Source organism: Carassius carassius, chromosome 41, assembly GCF_963082965.1.
Source record: "Carassius carassius chromosome 41, fCarCar2.1, whole genome shotgun sequence".
NCBI lineage: Eukaryota > Metazoa > Chordata > Actinopteri > Cypriniformes > Cyprinidae > Carassius > Carassius carassius.
In genome coordinates, this window is record NC_081795.1 from 24,777,125 (window position 1) to 24,795,784 (window position 18,660).

The following is an 18,660-nucleotide window of genomic DNA, read 5'->3' on the forward strand; positions in this document are numbered from 1 at the left end:
CTAACCCACTCTAGCTGAATAAATTAAAAGTTTATTTCATATTTATTTGTTCTGTTGTACTTGTAAATTGCTTTTTTTTTTCTTAAATTTTAATAACAAAAAATAAAATAAAAATAGCTATATCGAGGTATATATCGTTATCGGGAAAAAAAAGTTCTCAAACCGTGAAATAAGATTTTGGTCATATGGCCGCCCCTCAGTAGTAGTGATGCCTGGCTTAGTAAACACTACCAATGAAACCTCACAGAGCTCACAGACATGTCATAGAGCTGAGCTGGATATTTTATAACGATGAAAGTTACATGGCAAGTTTGGAAAGTCGCACAATGGTTTGACTCCGTGTGATCACAATTTTCTTGTAATGACTTTGAAATGAATTCTATAATTTATTCCCACAAAGTATCAAGAGGATATCAGCAGAGCAGTGCCAAAGCAGGGTCTGAAATGCTACATCAAGCATTCTTTAGTCAGCATATCATTCTGAAGCGGGAAAATGCTGTCACTGTTTAGGCTTCTAAGAATATGAGATACAATGTGGAGATGCTTAAGAATTTTTTTTTGCCCTACACACGTATGGCATGCTAAAATCTTATTTTAAACGGGCAACAACGTGAAACACACACATATATATAGACATTATATATATATATATATATATATATATATATATATATATATATATATATATCCTAACTAGATGCAACCAACAGAACAAATAAACAAATCTTATGAATGCCCAAATGTATTTGGCAGCAAGTCGACAGCTGAGAACTGTTGAATAAAAGAACAGCTGCATAAAATTCAGAGATGACAAACAAACATGACCTTAAATTTACCTTTCTGCATTTGCATAAAGACCTTTTATGATACTTTTTATGGTGCTTTTTGTCCTTTTTGGACCTTGACAGTCCCTGCTCTAATCTACTTTTTTAATTGTATGGAAAAGGAGCAGCTAGGATATTCTGCGAAATCTCTTATTTTTTTGTTTCACATAGGGAACAAAGTCATTTGGATTTTGAACAACATTCAGGTGAGTATTGTTATGTATTTTTTTATTCTTATTTTTTTTTCTAAAGGCTAATTTCCTGGATGAACTATCCCTTGGGGCACCTGACACACCTGCACTTTTCTTTGTTTTTCAGCCCTATTCTAGCAGTCAGCATCAAGTGTTATATATCATTATAAACAGGAGAACTTGAAGTTTAAGCCTAACTAATTTAAAGTCCCAATTTTCCTTTACAAAATTTTAAGAGAAACACAAGCAACAATTGGGTGTTTTTTAACTGTGTACTTAAACAGAAACTCCTAAAGTTTGGATATTTTTCTTTATAAAGTTATTGGTGAGTGTTTTTCACTTCCAAATAAAATTTTGTTCACACATAACATTCCCAAAGCAAGATATTAGATATAGACATGTATTACAACATTGTTATCTGCGCTTTTATGTGAAAAACAGGCCTATTTTGTTGACTAACAATAGAGATGTGTCCAAAAACATTTAGGAAAGAGAGTTATATTATAACAAAACAAAAAACAAAAACTAAAATATTATATTATTATTATTTTTTTTTCAGAGAAATATATTTTCAATCCGAGTATGAACAATAAACACAAACCATGCAGCAAGTAGTAAAAACAATTGCACAAATTGTCTCCTGCAACAATACAATTGATTCACAAACTACACGCAAAATGAGTGAGAAACTTCAGAGATTGCAACAGAATTTTTTTTAGAAAATTATAATTATTATTATAATTATTATTATAACATATCTATGAACTATGTAAGAATTATTTTCTCAATATACATAATATAAATGATCGATCCGCTGGCTGTAATCTGCTTCAGAATTGATTTTACCGGGACATCACATAATGACGCGAAGACATAAATTCCAGTGCTTTATCAGACATGTAACATTGTTTCCTCATTGTTTTTGGTTTGTTTTATGTCAAAGTACTCGTAGTCGTGTGTTTTTCTGTGCTTTTTCCAGAAAGTTTTCTCATGCATAAAGCCAATGGTCATATGTGTTTGTTTTCATGCACGCAAAACAGCCTTCACAGCAAACAATCCAGAGTGAAATTAACTCTGCTGGGAGTACATGTGAGACCACACTCAAGAGTGTGAAAGTATTCAAATAGGAGTGTTAAATTAACACTGAAGCTGAGTTAAAGTTAATGAGATAATTAAGTGATTAATTGAGGGATGATTGACCATTATTGACGAGACCTGATGTTAACATGCAGAATCAACAAAGATGAAAATCACTATTTTTATGTCACCATTATAGTGGTCAGTGTTTGCTTTAGTTGGGCTCTTGAGCCTTACATTTTTAAAGTCAGATTTGGTTTGGCTGTTACAACTGAATTGTGACAAGAAAAAATCAAAACATGGGCATTTGACCTGAATCACCAAACTCAATTAAAGCCTAAACAGATTTGAGTGACCTCATTGATTATAACAACCCTGTGATTGTACAGTACCCGATAATTAAAAGGATTTATTGAAAGTTGTTCTGATTATTAAAAAAAGCTTGTTTTAGGCGCACACACACATTAAAAATTAGTGTAGGAATCTCAACAACGGTGACAAACAGCATATTCAGAAAAACAGAACAACTCTAAACATAAGAAAACAAACTACTAATAGAAACATAAAAAAACAAAAATAGAATAGTAAGAATAAAGGAAATTACTGAAACAATTCAGCTAATAATTTATTCATGCCGCAATGCATCATGGGAGCCATGGATGAATTTTGATAGGCGGCACCCAGAATGCACTGCAACATGCTTTTTTGATTTTCACTATTGTTGAGATTCACAGTTTGATTTTTGATGTTTGCATGTCTAACTGAAAGACTCTTTTGAAAAAATTTTGAACAAACAACTTTTAAGAAATTCCACAGATTGTATTTAAAATGCAGGAAATACTTTGTTGAAGAATCATAGGGATGCAATAATCAACAATGTAACTTTAACTCAGTAATTCAAGAATAACAATAGTCTTTGCTTGTCCATCAGTTTTATAACTCAGTTATAACAGCCAATTAAATCTGACTTTAACATTTTAGGGGTCAAGAGCCCAACTAAACCAAACACTGACCACTATAATGGTGACACCATTAAAATAGTGATTTTCGTCTTTGTTGATTCTGCATGTTAACATCAGGTCTCGTCAATAATGGTCAATCATCACTCAATTAATCACTTAATATCTCATTAACTTTAACTCTGCTTCGGTGTTAATTTAACACTCCTATTTTAACACTTTCACACTCTTGAGTGTGGTCTCACATGTACTCCCAGCAGAGTTAATTTCACTCAGATTTTTTTTTGCTGTGTTTACTTTAACTTTGCGTTCATTCATATTTCCAAATAAATATGTTAAATAGCTGTTCAAAAGATCAAAACCTATGTTTATTGGTTGAATATGGGACAGTTTGTACCAATCTGGGCACAGGGGTGGGACTAACCATCAACAATCGTTCCTGTTTGGCTAAGAGGAATGAAATGCATTGGTTTCTTCTGACAAATATATGTTGTCAAAATGTGATGATGTTATCACATACACGGAGCCTCTGAATATCCAAATGAGAGAAGAGAGAATCTCAGCTTTAGAGCACTTTTTAAATCAATTAGGATTAGCAGTTCAAAAGCTATTAAATATTTAAGAACAACAGTTATTTTTTGCCACGGGCAGCTGTCTCGGTCTTTGAGGGTTAATGTCAGTGTAGGCCAGATTATCATCTCCATAGACATATTACTACAAACAAAAAAACAGCAGAAGCCAGCAGAGGTCAAAAGGTCGGACTTTTTGATACTCTTAATGAAGGTACTGAGATTGTGTTCTGTGAATGACAGATGGGTCATGTTTCATGATCGATGCAACATCATACAAAAACTAGAACAAGCATCTATGAACTGCAAGTGTGTGGTGTTGGTTTTCTTTACAAGAAATGAGAGCTGAAATCAGAAGTCAGGTTGCAGAGCAGTACAGTTTTGTCCAAGAGTTATCTTACAATAACTAACTTCAATACTTTGATGAATGTTTCAACATTTAACGTTCTGGAGAAGCGTTTTTTGATGAAACCTTTCATTGATTGTTTTTGGATAGCGAGGTAGGGAAGTAATTGTATTTTGTGAACAAGTGTAGTTAGAGATATATAAATTAGTTGTTTTTATGTTTGTTATTTTGGACTTGTCGGCTCCTGAAGCTAAAATCCCCTAGTTGTACTGTAAAACCATTGTGCTCATTAAAATACTGCTAATTAATTTTATTTTTTATTTAACAACTCTTTTGTGTTGTACTCTTTCATGTTGCACCTTTACCATAGATGGGGCGTAGCAATACTGAATATAAGGAATAAGGCTTTTTGCCTCCCATTCTCTGCTGAAGCTGTACTTTGACTTTGACCCGGGAGGCAGCGAGGGGGAGAAAGAGAAGCAGGAGGGAGGGACAAGAGCATGGAGGGAAAGGAGAAACAGACAGGGCTTGTGCTCTTTTTCAGGGCTGTGAGCGAGGAGCCTGGGAACGTGGAGCAGTTTGGCCAGCCTGATAGAAATATCCTGAGTTGAAATGTAAACAGGCCTGATCTCTGATCTACCCGGAGAGCCCCGGATCTGACCCGGCATTCCACCCAGGGGTTCAACACTGACATCAGGAGCCCACTTTCTTATTTCCTGGGCTGGATGCTGACCCCTCAGGAAAATGGAGTGTGTTTGAAGTTTAAAAAAAATCTCCTATGCCCGAGACACCCATACAGTCACTCAATAAATTATGAATTTCAGATGAGCTGAGTAAACTTCATTTTTAACTGCTCCATTCTTCAATAAAAGCCTGTTTGCTAAGCCTGCATTACATTTCTACACCATTACAAAATAATTTTGCACTGAAAACTGTCATGTAAACTGTTCAGATTGAAATGATCAGGGATCTACAGGACATGCAGAGCGGCAGGTGCTACTCACAGGAAGAAACGGCAAAGTTGGATAATCTATACCATCTATAATCGTCAGTTCACTTGTTGTTTAGGAATAATAGCATCAATCTTTCTCCTATTACTTCTCCAGCACCACGACAGCAAAATTTCTGATCATCTGATCAATTGGAGATAATTTGCTTTGTAATTTTTTAACAGAGGTTGTGTGTGGAAACCATTTAAAATCAACTAACTATATCCGTGAAGCACATATGTATCTTTAAATGCAGATGTTAATGGTTAGAGTTTGACAAAACCTTGATAATAGGGTTAATCTGTTGTTGATGTTGATGTTGTTTACAGTTAAATTATGTAATGATGTAAAGTGAAAGGGTAAGCGATGACACAGGGGAGTGTGGATATTTGAGTCATATTGTTCATTTATGCAACTCCCACGTACTGTATGCAGAACTGAACATTCACAAAGACATATTTTGTGGGATGGGGGTTTTGTGGGTTGTTGTTTTTGCAGGTAAGAGCCACAGATTTTTATCATCCACTCAGGGCCCTTGCTTACACACCTGAGGATACAGTTTCCCACAGGGGTTGGATTTCAGGTGAGTTCAACAGAGCACAAGACTTGTCGAAAGATATAGTGAACCACCCCCTCTAACACTTCACCTCTTTATTCTGCTCTGTTTTATTTAGTTGGGCAGGAAAAACCTGACAGACATCAGAGTGCTCTGTGTGCTTTTCTGTGCTAAATACTAAGCTTAAATGTGTCTCACAATTCACAACCACTTGCCGGTGCAAAGAAAAGTCAACACAGCTCTTCCCCACTCTGCATTCCGACAGGAATATTCCCTGCACTGCATTAGAAATAAATTATTATTAAGTATAATAATACTTAAATTAAGTATGCAGCAACTAATATATATATATATATATATATATATATATATATATATATATATAATTAATGAATATAATATACAAGTTTTATTTTTGAATGGAATTACTGAAATAAATACACTTTTTGATGATATTCTAATTATACGACCAGCACCTGTGTGTATATGTGTATATATATACACACACACACACACATACATACATTTCATTATTTTCACCAGATCCAGTCTGTATCCAGATCAGAGGGTCACTGCAGTAACCTGGATCCAGTACGGATCCAGACCAGATGGTGGATCAGCACCTAGAAAGGACCTCTACATCCCTGAAAGACTGCGGAGACCAGGACAACTAGAGCCCCAGATACAGATCCCCTGTAAAGACCTTGTCTCAGAGGAGCACCAGGACAAGACCACAGGAAACAGATGATTCTTCTGCACAATCTGACTTTGCTGCAGCCTGGAATTGAAATACTGGTTTCGTCTGGTCAGAGGAGAACTGGCCCCCCAACTGAGCCTGGTTTCTCCCAAGGTTTTTTTCTCCATTCTGTCACCGATGGAGTTTCAGTTCCTTGCCGCTGTCGCCTCTGGCTTGCTTAGTTGGGGACACTTCATCTACAGCGATATTGTTGACTTGATTGCAAATAAATGCACAGACACTATTTAACTGAACAGAGATGGCATCACTGAATCCAATGATGAACTGCCTTTAACAATCATTTTTGCATTATTGACACTGTTTTCCTAATGAATGTTGTTCAGTTGCTTTGACGCAATGTATTTTATTTAAAGCGCTATATAAATAAAGGTGACTTTGACTTCATTCATTATATTCATTCATTACACACAGACTGATATAATTCAAATGTTTATTTCTTTTAATTTTGATGATTATAACTGACAACTAAGGAAAATCCAAAATTCAGTATCTCAGAAAATTAGAATATTACTTAAGACCAATAGAAAGAAAGGATTTTTAGAAATCTTGGCCAACTGAAGAGTATGAAAATGAAAAGTATGAGCTTGTACAGCACTCAATACTTAGTCGGGGATCCTTTTGCCTGAATTACTGCAGCAATGCGGCGTGGCATGGAGTCGATCAGTCTGTGGCACTGTTTAGGTGTTATGAGAGCCCAGGTTGCTCTGATAGTGGCCTTCAGCTCTTCTGCATTCTTGGGTCTGGCATATCGCATCTTCTTCTTCACAATACCCCAAAGATTTTCTATGGGGTTAAGGTCAGGCGAGTTTGCTGGCCAATTAAGAACAGGGATACTATGGTCCTTAAACCAGGTACTGGTAGCTTTGGCACTGTGTGCAGGTGCCAAGTCCTGTTGGAAAATGAAATCTGCATCTCCATAAAGTTGGTCAGCAGCAGGAAGCATGAAGTGCTCTAAAACTTCCTGGTACACGGCTGTGTGGACCTCAGAAAACACAGTGGACCAACACCAGGAGATGACATGGCACCCCAAACCATCACTGACTGTGGAAACTTTACACTGGACCTCAAGCAACGTAGATTGTGTGCCTCTCCTCTCTTTCTCAAGAACTCTGGGACCCTGATTTCCAAATGAAATGCAAAATTTTCTTCCCCATGATTGTGTAGCCTACAGAACTAGACTGAGAGACCATTTAAATGCCTTTGCAGGCGTTTTTGAGTTAATTAGCTGATTAGAGTGTGGCACCAGGTGTCTTCAATATTGAACCTTTTCACAGTATTCTAATTTTCTGAGACACTAAATTCGGATTTTCCTTAGTTATTAGTTATAAACATCAAAATTAAAAGAAATAAACATTTGAAATATATCACTCTGTGTAATGAATGAATATAATAAACAAGTTTCACTTTTTGAATGGAATTACTGAAATAAATAAACTTTTTGATGATATTGTAATTATATGACCAGCACCTGTGTGTATATGTGTATTGCTATTCACTTAATAATAATAATAATAATAATAATAGAATCTTTGGGTAGACAGCAACTAGATTTGATTCTAGAATGACTTTTTGCAAATTTAGAACGATTCAATTCGATTTCAATTCATGATTAAATTAGATTAAATTCAATAATAATGATTTGATTCTGCATTCTTAAAGTGCATTCACAAATGCTTCCCCTAAATTCTTTAAATGCTTAGTAAAGAGGCAAATTACGAAGCAGCCTTCATGGTTACAGAACCATAGGTTAGAGAGAGAGAGAGAGAGAGAGAGAGAGAGAGAGAGAGAGAACACTTCTGTCCATTGTTAGATACTAGTTTAATGATGCTATGGCATGACATGGCACACACTGTAAAAAATAAAAAAATAATAATAATTTTACAGAAAAATAACGATGATTTTTGGACGGTTGTTTTCTTTTATTTTAAACTGTAGTCAAAACTCTGTAAAATGAACAGTATCTGTAAATTAACAAATTAGCTGTTATTTTAAGTATTGTGACATTAACAATAGTGTAATAGTAACAATAGTGTTCTTGTGGCTCAAGTGGTGGAGCATTGCATTAGTGGCATAAGGTTGTGGGTTCAATTCCCAGGGAACACAAGTTAGGTAAAAAATGTTATCCTGAATGCTTTGAGTCGCTTTGGATAAAAAGTGTCTGCTAAATGCATTAATTTAATTTAACAATACATTACAGTAATTAATTTTCTTTCTTTTTTTCTTTCTTTTTTTTTTTACAGAAGTAGTGTTTCTTATTTTTTTTCTTAAATTACATACAAAGGTATGTAAAAAATCATCTGTAATTAAACAGTAAAATAAAATTCTCCAAATTCTTAAATGGCTGGCAGCCAAAAAAAAGTAACCACAAAAACACAATGGTAACTACAAAAACTTTATACAATTTATGCATTATAAAAACTCTTTTAAATGTCAAACATAACAGCATTAAACACTAATAGGTCTTTCCCTTTCCCAATGAAAACAACATAAAAAAACACTTAAATTCAACATTTATTTTCCTTATCCAGTCCCATGCAAAGCATGCTGGGAACTAGAACTGCCTGTCTAATTGTTTTTTTTTCTTTCTTAAAAACGGTCAAATGAATGGCAGCAGCTGCCAAACAAAACAAAACAAACAACCAACAAAAACATAAAATTGAAGTATATCCTAATTTGTATAAACCGCAGAGGTGGGTAGTCCAGGGGTCAGAAAGTATACGTCCTGCCAAATGTTTATTGCACCAATGAACTCAGCAGCTGATTTTACCAGAGGAGAACCAATTAATTCCTTTCAAGTCACAAGCAAGTCTCAAGTCAAATCCCAAGTCCTCAAAGAGTTAAAGTTAATGGGATAGTTAAGTGACTAATTAAATGATGATTATGCATTAGTGATGAACCCCTGCTGTCATTGAGAATTACAGAGGATCAATTGTGGATGTTTTATTGGTTAAAATTATGCCACCATCATGGAGATAAGTGTTTGCTTTAGTTGGGCTTTTGACCCTTTTAATAACTCAAAGTAACATGATTGTTAACAATTACAATATTGTTTCACAGCAAACATTTAAGCGTTTGTGTATTGCTGAATAACAAGCTTGAAGTAGCAGATTATATCACACTTCTTTTTTTCTTTTAACATTTGAATGATCATCATGAAGTGGTCTTTCTTTGGTTTATTGATTGCTCTCAGCTTTCCAGAATTGTGATGAAAGTCCTACTGCTTAAATATTGGGAGAAAAAAAGAATTATCAGCACAGGCTTTTAGACATGAAAACTTATCATATGTTCCTCACCAGTGGTGACAATAATTGTCTGTTCAAGGTCTCCATTAATTTGTACTTTTAGTAATTTAATGTGTATATATGTTGAAAGCATTGAATCGCTATAGATATCGCGATTTCATTCGATTCTTAGCGTTTTAAAAAGATTACTTTCCGAAATCTGTGATTCACGATTCAAAAATCATGTTTCATCTTCAAGGTTTGTAATTGATGCATTGATAAAACAAGTGAATCATTACACCCCTAATATACGTACACACACACACATATATATGTACAATGTGAATTATAATAATAAAAATATAATACTATGTTACAAGACTAATCATGTTCTGTAATTAGCATTAGACTAATACATTTTCATCTTAATTAAATCAAGCCCAAATTTTATATATATATATATGCATTTTAAATATATGGCGAATAGCTATAATTATTAGTTTAATCCTCAGACATTTGGTAACTGTAATTGACCTTGATAGTACTTGGTAAAAAGTACTATTTTTTTATTTTTTTAGATATTTTACATTAATTTGGGCATTTCTTGTGCAAGTATTTTAATCACAAAAAAAAATTGTAATTATTTAAGTAATTCATAGGTGGTGTCTAGGTGATTTTTTCAACAGCCTAGAAGTTTTTTTTTTCATCGTTTCCCTTGTTTTACTATAATAAAATAAAACTCTGAATTTAGGTAACAGAGGCTGATACTACATGCTGAGGGGGTGATTTTTGCCAGCAGCCATTATGTTGTGCAAATGGAGGTAGGGATGTATATGGCGAATGGTTTCAGCACTCTTCAAAGCCCCAGTCATGTCTCAGACTGTGAATAAAACATGAGGTATACACAAGGCGCACACCACAAAGAAACCGCTAGGAGAGCCAGCGTGGATGAGGAGGGAATGCTTTTGATTTAAGCAGCAAGAGCAATCCTACTTGAGTTTCTGAAAAAAACTCTAGTTATCTCTCAATCTTCCACTTATATAATTTTATCTTGTTTTATAGGTCACATTTAATGCGTATAATGCATTTGTTGCTGCACGTAACTGAGATTAAAATGATCAACAAGCCCTCTATCCTTCAAAATACTCAGACAGCACACCCACAGATCAACCGCAATCTATCTGCTGCCTGTCGAATGCATGGCACACACAGAAAATGGCAAGAGTTGACTGAAAATCTAAACCTAACACACCTTCCAAAAGACAGAATGCACCAGTCCGTCTGGAAACAATGTCATCTTTATGAAGTATCAGGTTAATAAAATGAGTGCTTTTGAGAATTGTCTCATTGGTTTGGATGAAGATTGCCAGATTATTGATATCAAATCTTTAAAAGACACTAAAGAGCTTCACAAAATCGCCCCAGAAGCAAAACAAACTTTGGTTGCTGATTTGACATGTCAGTCAGAAAAACACGTCCTGACAAAGTGGACGGTTCTTATGCTGACAGTGAAAAATTTGTATCTATCCTTGACTTTCTAACCAATCGTTTATGCTTTCTGACAAAATGTGAGTGTGCTCATGTGTGCTCATCTAATTCATTATTTCAGCATGAATATCAACCATGGGAAAAACTGGGTCCAGGGACCCATTCATATTCCTCAAGTAAGGCACAGATAGATTTACTGGGCTTCAAGTGGCCTCCAATGAGCTGGACTGATTGTTCCACATCCAGGTGTAATGAATCAAAGCCACATTCAGCTTCAACTATAGCCAAGTAATACCAGGAAACACTTTGGCATTTCCTTCTTCCACCTATTATTCGTAATGCCTGCCTCTCATGCTTAATTATGCCCAATTATGTTGCTACATCTTTAAACATTGTTTTAGAGGTTTAGTCTTTCCAAAAAGCATTGCTTAAAGGGACAATTCACTCAAAAATAAATACATCATTTACTCACCATCATGCTTTTCCAAATTCACATGGCTTTCAATCTTCTCCTTAACACTTAAGATATTTTGAAGAAATGTCTTTGTCCAAAATTCACTGTCAAATTCAAACAGCATTGGACCCCATTGACTTTCTATGAATGGAGAAAACTTTCTGGGTGAACTGTCGTTTTAAAGTTTTATAGAACAGTTCGGAGTAGACATCATAGTTACATCACTTGTGGTGGCAGAAAAAAAAAAAAACCTAGTAACAAGTTGAGGCAAACTGGAAAAATCCATTGAGTTAGAAAAAAATATTATTGTGCCCTTGGATGTCAGAATCGGTTTTTATAGAATGGTCGTCAAAGACGCCACTTTAAGCTAAACGCAGACGTTTAAACGGATGGATGAAACATGCTACGATTACGCCACTTGTATTAGCCCTACAGTTATAGCATGATTTTCTAATATTTAAAACTATAACATTTACGTATTATATCTCACAATTCTGACTTTTCTTCTTGAAATTGTAAGTTAATTTATCCTAGTTTGGACTTTATAACTCGATAACTCAACAATTGCGAGTTTGTCAATTCTGAGGAAAAAAAGCAAGAAATTGTTGGATTATAAACTCATGATTCTGAGCCGAAGGGAGAAAGAGAGACAATGAGGGGTTGATATTTCTTAATATCAATAATAATTTTTTGCCAGCAGATTTTTTCCCATAAAAAAGGTCACCACTGTTTGCAAACACTGAAATTGGTCTTTCTCTGTTAAAATAAATTACGCTTCAGTATACTTAAGGATACTTATTAAGAAAATTATATACATTAAAGTAATTTTTTTTTGTATTTTTGGTCACATTTGTAATGATGAAGTTGCAATTTAGTAAAATATATTAACTTTGAATGTGATATTGAATAAAAAATCTAAAGTTAAAATTAAGTGTTTTGCGTATGTTAGTTAACATCATAATAAGTGTACTTCTATAAGGACGACAAAATATTATTAAAATATAACTCTTGAAAACATTTAATATGAAGTTATTACAAAGTGCATTTAAGAAACATTGTCATGAAAGTGTCTCTGTTTAAAGGGGTCATATGATGCGATTTCAATTTCTCCTTTCTCTTTGGAGTGTTACAAGCTCTTGGTGCATGAAGAAGATCTGAAAAGTTGTAAAGACTAAAGTCTAAAATCCAAATAAATATTCTTTATAAAAGTTAAGTCAACCATGCCTATCTAAAATGGCTCATTCTAACACGCCACCACGTCTACGTCCCGATGTGGGAAGATTTGCATAACGCCACCCACATGTTCACGCAAAGAAAGAAGGGGTAACTTTTATTCTCTCTTTTGCCGCCGGCGCCATGTCGTGGAGATGTTGTGTGTTTCATGGTGAAAGAGAAACTAAACACTGTTCCAGAACAGTTCAACCCAAATATTCAGATGTGTTCTGCGCATTTTACAGAGGACAAGGACTATTTCCTCTAAGAGTAACCTACAATGTTTGTGGTTTCTCCAATCACAAATGCAGACATGGTTTCATGTTTACACCTCGCCTTTCAGAACGATGAGCTTTGTAAAAATTTACGCATTTCAGAAAGGTGGGGCATATAGGCATATAGTTTGTGGAAAACTACAAGTGCACATTCAATACAATGCACTTCTTTTTCACAAGGGGACTGATGAAACCTAATTGTGAAGTACTGTAATGATACAGTGCATCATTAAAGTCTAGGGCTGGGCGACATGACCAAAATCTTACATCACGATATGATTATTTCTTTGTCTTTATGACATCAAAAATGTTGATACTATAGAAAATTTCATAATTCTTGTCACCAGTGTGAATATAAAAAATATAAAATAAAATAAGAATAATAGTAATAATAATAATAATAATAAAACTAACCTCAATTTAGAAAAAAAATAATAATACACACATTGTATAAAGTAAGCAAATGTATAAAAACACTGTATATTCATCACTGCATAAATTCAATATACCGTAATTCCTCAAATAAAAGCCGGGGCCTTTATTTACCTGAACTGCAGAAGGTAACAGGCTTTTATTTGAAGCAGGCTTTTATTAGAGGCAGGCCTTTATTTCTAATTCCATCTATTTGATAAGTAAATGTTTAAAATAACCCGTTTTAAATTAAAAATGATAGCGTTCCAGTGGAGAGAGATCATAACATTAGCACAGAATCAGTTCAGAATCAATCATCAAAACAATCAGTTCGGTTCAGACGCTCTGTGTGTCAGTCTGCTTCACGGTGAATCACGCATGCGCAGTATCATCAGCTCGGACACGTCTGACAGAAACGGTTCTAGATTTACTCTCTTTTCTTTTTTGATTAACATAAATGACAGGCAGCAGGAATATTAGACTGCTGTCAATTTAGGAGCTGCCCAGATCCAGTATACTTTTACAAGTTTTCTTTCTCAACTGTTGCTTTCACATCAGAACTAAATGACTGTGTTTTTGAGGATACTTGCAAAAATGGGCATATTGACACCTAAAAGTGTGTTATTATAAAAGACCAGCTCTCTATGACTGTTTTCTCATGCACACACCTTTCAGACAGTCTTTTAGACAGCATGCAAATGAGATCTCTTTTGCTGCTGATTGTGTTTCAATGGCTTAAAAATCACTTGTTTTTAAACCACAAAACAGTACGTTTTAATGACCACATAGCACAGCAACATCTCATGAGCATTTAAACATTATAGACATTATAGACAAAATCTCCACTAGTTGATAAATTTCGACCAGTTAATCATGTATATCGCCCACCCCTATTAAAGACTACGTGACATAAACTGGGCTTAACAGAGGCTGATCTCTTTAGATTAGCAAACAGCACTCATACTGTAAAACCTCGTTTACTCTTCAGTGAGAGGATGTTCCCAAGTCAGTCAAAACTCTGAAAGTAGGAAAAAACAAATTCATCCATAAGCCCATAACACTTAATTACTGGCCATTCCTCTGACAATCGTGTTTTCAAGGGCTGTTTGAATTTAAGTAAACAAAACCAGGACATATATTAAATAACTCTAAACATTTAGATGCAGGCTGCACGCTTCAAATGGCTTTATGGGAAAACCATCATTCAAGAAGGTGCTTTGAGGGCAATTTATAAAACCTTTGATAATAGAGCATGACAACAATGCATCGTATGGAACAAAACACAAGGCCATTCATGCAGTGTTTGCAAGATTTCATCATCAAGCAATTTCTCCTTGTGCCATTGGTAGGGCTGCACGATAAATCGCATGCGATATTTAATGCGCATCTTGTCAGTAAAGCCGGTTCTGTAATCAGTGGTAAATCTCCATCACCTGCGTGCTTTCACATGGAGCAGCATTAACTACACAGAGCCGTTGTTCACTGATAAGCTGCGCAAAACATGCGCAAAATATGATCGTGTTTTCGCGCAGCTTGACAGTAAATAACGGCTCTGTGTACACTTTCAAAATTGGCAAAGCTGAAAGGAAAACCTGACCCCTTACCTTATGATTTTGTATTTTGCAAGAATATCCCTATGATAAACTAGACCTAAACTGTCTAGATAAACAAAAAAGACAAATTCAAAAACATTATATAAATCATATTTATCATGCTATTTCCCTAAATGGCTACAAAATGTGTTATCTTAACAGAGGGTTTCAGAATTACTGCAAAGCGATCATCTGAGTCTATGAGCAGAGACACTAAACAGATGCATCAACCTCAAGTGGTGTCAAACAGTGAAATCCCAAGAGGCAAATATAAGGATGGAGAACAAAGACCCAGAACTGACCTGTTGACCGCAAGTGTTTCCATCCGTTACAAAAGCTGAGGCTACAGTACAAAACATGTTTATTTATTTCAATGAAACTTTCTTTCTTAATGACCAATAATTGTGAAAATATGCATACATATGTATAAAGCGGTTCAATAAAATATTCGGAAACTTAAGGAACAATTAGGAATAGTTAACCCAAAAATGTAAATTTGCTGAAAATGTACTCATGGTTAGGCCATCCAATATGTAGGTGAGTTTATTTCTTTATTGGAAACTGATTTTTTTTATAAATTTAGCATTGCATCACTTGCTCACCAGTGTACCTTCTCCAGTGAATGGGTGCCGTCAGAATGAGTCACCTTTGAATGAGAGTCCAAACAGCTGATAAAAACATCACAATAATCCACACCACTCTAGTCATTCAGTTAACATCTGGAGTAGACAAAACCTGTGTGTTTGTAAGAAACAAATCCATCAAACTGTCCATAATCCATAAAAGACACTTAGTCCAGTGAAAAAATTGCATCCCCTGTTCCACCCATATTTTTTTAGTTTTGTACTATCAGGAAAAAAATATTTTTCACTGGAGAAAGCAATATTATGGATAAAGGACTTGTATTTTAGCTTTCAGCAATAGATTAAAATTGTCAAATAGATGTATTTGTTTATTACACACATTCAACTTTTGTCTTCACAAGATGTTAATTGCTAGATGTTCTATTAATGGACTGTGATTGACTGGCTTAGTGTGAATTACTTGTGGATTATTGTGATGTTTTTATCAGCTGTTTGTACTCTTTCTGATGGCACCCATTCACTGCAGAGGTTCCATTGGTGGGCAAATGATGGACTGTTTTGCTTGAAACTTGTGTGTATTCTATCTTTCTTCAAATAAATGTTATGTGGTTTGGTATGTTATCCAATTTTATCCAATGCAATGGCATTCTATAATTTCCTAATGTGACTTATGAGTGAAAATGGAGGGACTGTACTGTATAATCTGCATTGATGAAAAATCAGATGTCACTGAATCACCACCTCTTTTTAAGTTCAATTTTGTTTTGTTCTATTTTTTAAAAGACCTTTAAAGAATCATGTGCCTGCCTGCAAGGCCCTTTTTAATTAAACAGACGCCCCCATCTCTCCCTTACACATCTACAGTAATCACATCATATCAGTGTGTTGATGTCATTCTCTGGGAAATTGTTCTGACACGTGTCCCCATTTGAATTAGATTATAAAATCTATTATGTGTGCACACTTAATGCCACCCAAAATACTTACTGCTATTTGAGAAGAAATTTTAGATTCCGCCTCCGACAAACTGTGGGCTTTATGTTCACCGTTCACTCTGCTGAATCCAGGAGGCTGCTGAGAGGCCGATCTATTGCCCCTGTTCTTCCTGTTCACAGGGCCCTGATGGACGATGCTTAAGAGATGGAGTGTGCTCTCATGTTCCCGGTCCAAACTTTCCGCCTGCCCGCGCACATAGCGGTGCTCACAGGTGGAGTGATGGCGCCGGCACAGCTCTATTCTGGCACGCAAGCGTTCCACTATGGCACTGTGGAGCTGAGGAACGGCTGATCCCCTTGAAGTGGTGATTGGTGTGACTGATCCTCCCATCCCGACGCCCAACATTGGTGCAAAACCACTTGGGTTGGTCTGGGTCGGAGCTGCCTCTCCCATGACCTTTAGTTCCCTTTGTTAACCCTTTAATGGCAGCACCCAGAAAAACAAGGGAAATTATTAATTTCGTATAAATAATTATTAATTATTAAGTTCGTTTTTTAACATGGAATTAATCGGTTTGCTCAAAAATGTACCCTGGAAACCAAAGATTATGTGTTCTCAGGAATAATACTGTGATAGCTTGATACATGCCACCTCTAAAAATATGTTTTATAAAATATTAACCTAAACAAAATTATTTATTTCAGTGAAAATCAATGATATTAATGCAGAACTCAAAGTGCACTTCTATCTTTAATGGACATCTACATTTTTGTAAGCAGTTGATGTGTTATATTCAGCAAACCCTTTAAAGCAATATATATATATATATATATATATATATATATATATATATATATATATATATATATATATATATATATATATATATATATATGCTTGCCTTGAACAAAAAATCTTTAAAAACGATATAGAGCTCAGACGCTTATAGGCTATCCAAAAAATTTAGCAAGGCAATGTTAAGACCACATAATTTTTTTTTAATTGATTGACGTTAAAACGTGCCATATAATGCTTGTGTTTGATTTAAGTTGGCCACAGAGAAAGCGTTCCTGGTGGTAAACGTTTTTTAAAAGTTGAATAAACAATGTCTTTTTTGGCAACGGTTGCGCAAAGGCTGACTGTCAGTGCCAATTAGTTATTACAAAGTTGATAAAGCGATTTCGGGAACTGTGCGCTAAATATGGTTCTTTCTACATTACGTAAACATGTTGACGTTCTTTCAGCTAAACTGAATGTTTGGGAAACGTTTTATAAATCCACTTATAGGTATACAAACATAATGGAAGCCCGCGAAATTACGGACATTTCTATTCACGTAGTCTACATATGTTAAAATGCATCGATTATGAAATTAAAATATGCTTTCAGGATCAACAACTTCATTTTTGAGTGTCTACGCAGTATAACGCAACATTATTACAACACTATGCCTTACCTTCCAGTGCACTTGGATGTCTTGCAGCTTGCCAAAATCGCCGCGTGCGCTCATTCAACTCCATGCAAGGTGTACCAGATCCACAGTGTACTCTCAGAATGCTTCACACAGTCCTGCAGTAAACGCAATCACGCTAATGCATGCGGTTATAGTCGGCCATGCCGTGAACCCAGGGTTCCTGTCAGCTGACAAATAATACATGCAATTATATTCTATTTACTTGGAGGCATAAATCCGCAAACTTCCCGAGAGTTCAGGCTGTGTCCGAGTACTTCCCATCCTTTTGTAATTTAAGAGGCTGTTAACGGTTCGTTGTGGTGATTGCCAAAGAAAGTAAATAAAAGTGGCGTTGCATCGCGACTGGACTGGCGTTATCCGCGCGTCGGACTGTCAGCATTCCGAGCGCGTACGGGGTTCGTCCGGAGAGGCTGGCTTACCCCAGACTGACTACAGACTCCCATTGTATGAGCGGTTCCCTCTCGATCGAAAGCAGTCTTGAGAGTGGTGCGCTGTCCTTTTGCAGGCTCTAGTGGTGCCAGCAGTGAACTACATCAAAGCAGCTGACTATACTGAGCCCATCTGAGTGGAGGCCTCAGCATGCTGTTATATTGAACGCGTTACATTTACATATACCTTATTAGAGAAGACCGGCGAGACACTCTTTCATTCCAGTTAAAATAGTATGAGAACCAGGGGCGTAGCCATCTTTTCAGAAGTGAGGGGGACAGAAATTATATAAATGTACACTATATCAATTTTGCTG

General features: G+C 35.6%; 1 protein-coding gene across 1 annotated transcript in view; it reads right to left on the minus strand.

The window, feature by feature from the left end:
- LOC132123065 (mastermind-like protein 2) overlaps positions 1-18,351 on the minus strand; it is a 106,884-nt gene extending 88,533 nt beyond the window's left edge. The window contains exons 1-2 of the mRNA XM_059533589.1: positions 17,898-18,351; positions 16,493-16,918 (exon numbers count right to left, since the gene is read on the minus strand). Coding sequence (XP_059389572.1) covers positions 16,493-16,894 — 402 coding nt within the window. The 5' untranslated portion in view covers positions 16,895-16,918; positions 17,898-18,351. The remainder of the gene's footprint in view (positions 1-16,492; positions 16,919-17,897) is intronic.
- Positions 18,352-18,660: the final 309 nt, after the last annotated feature.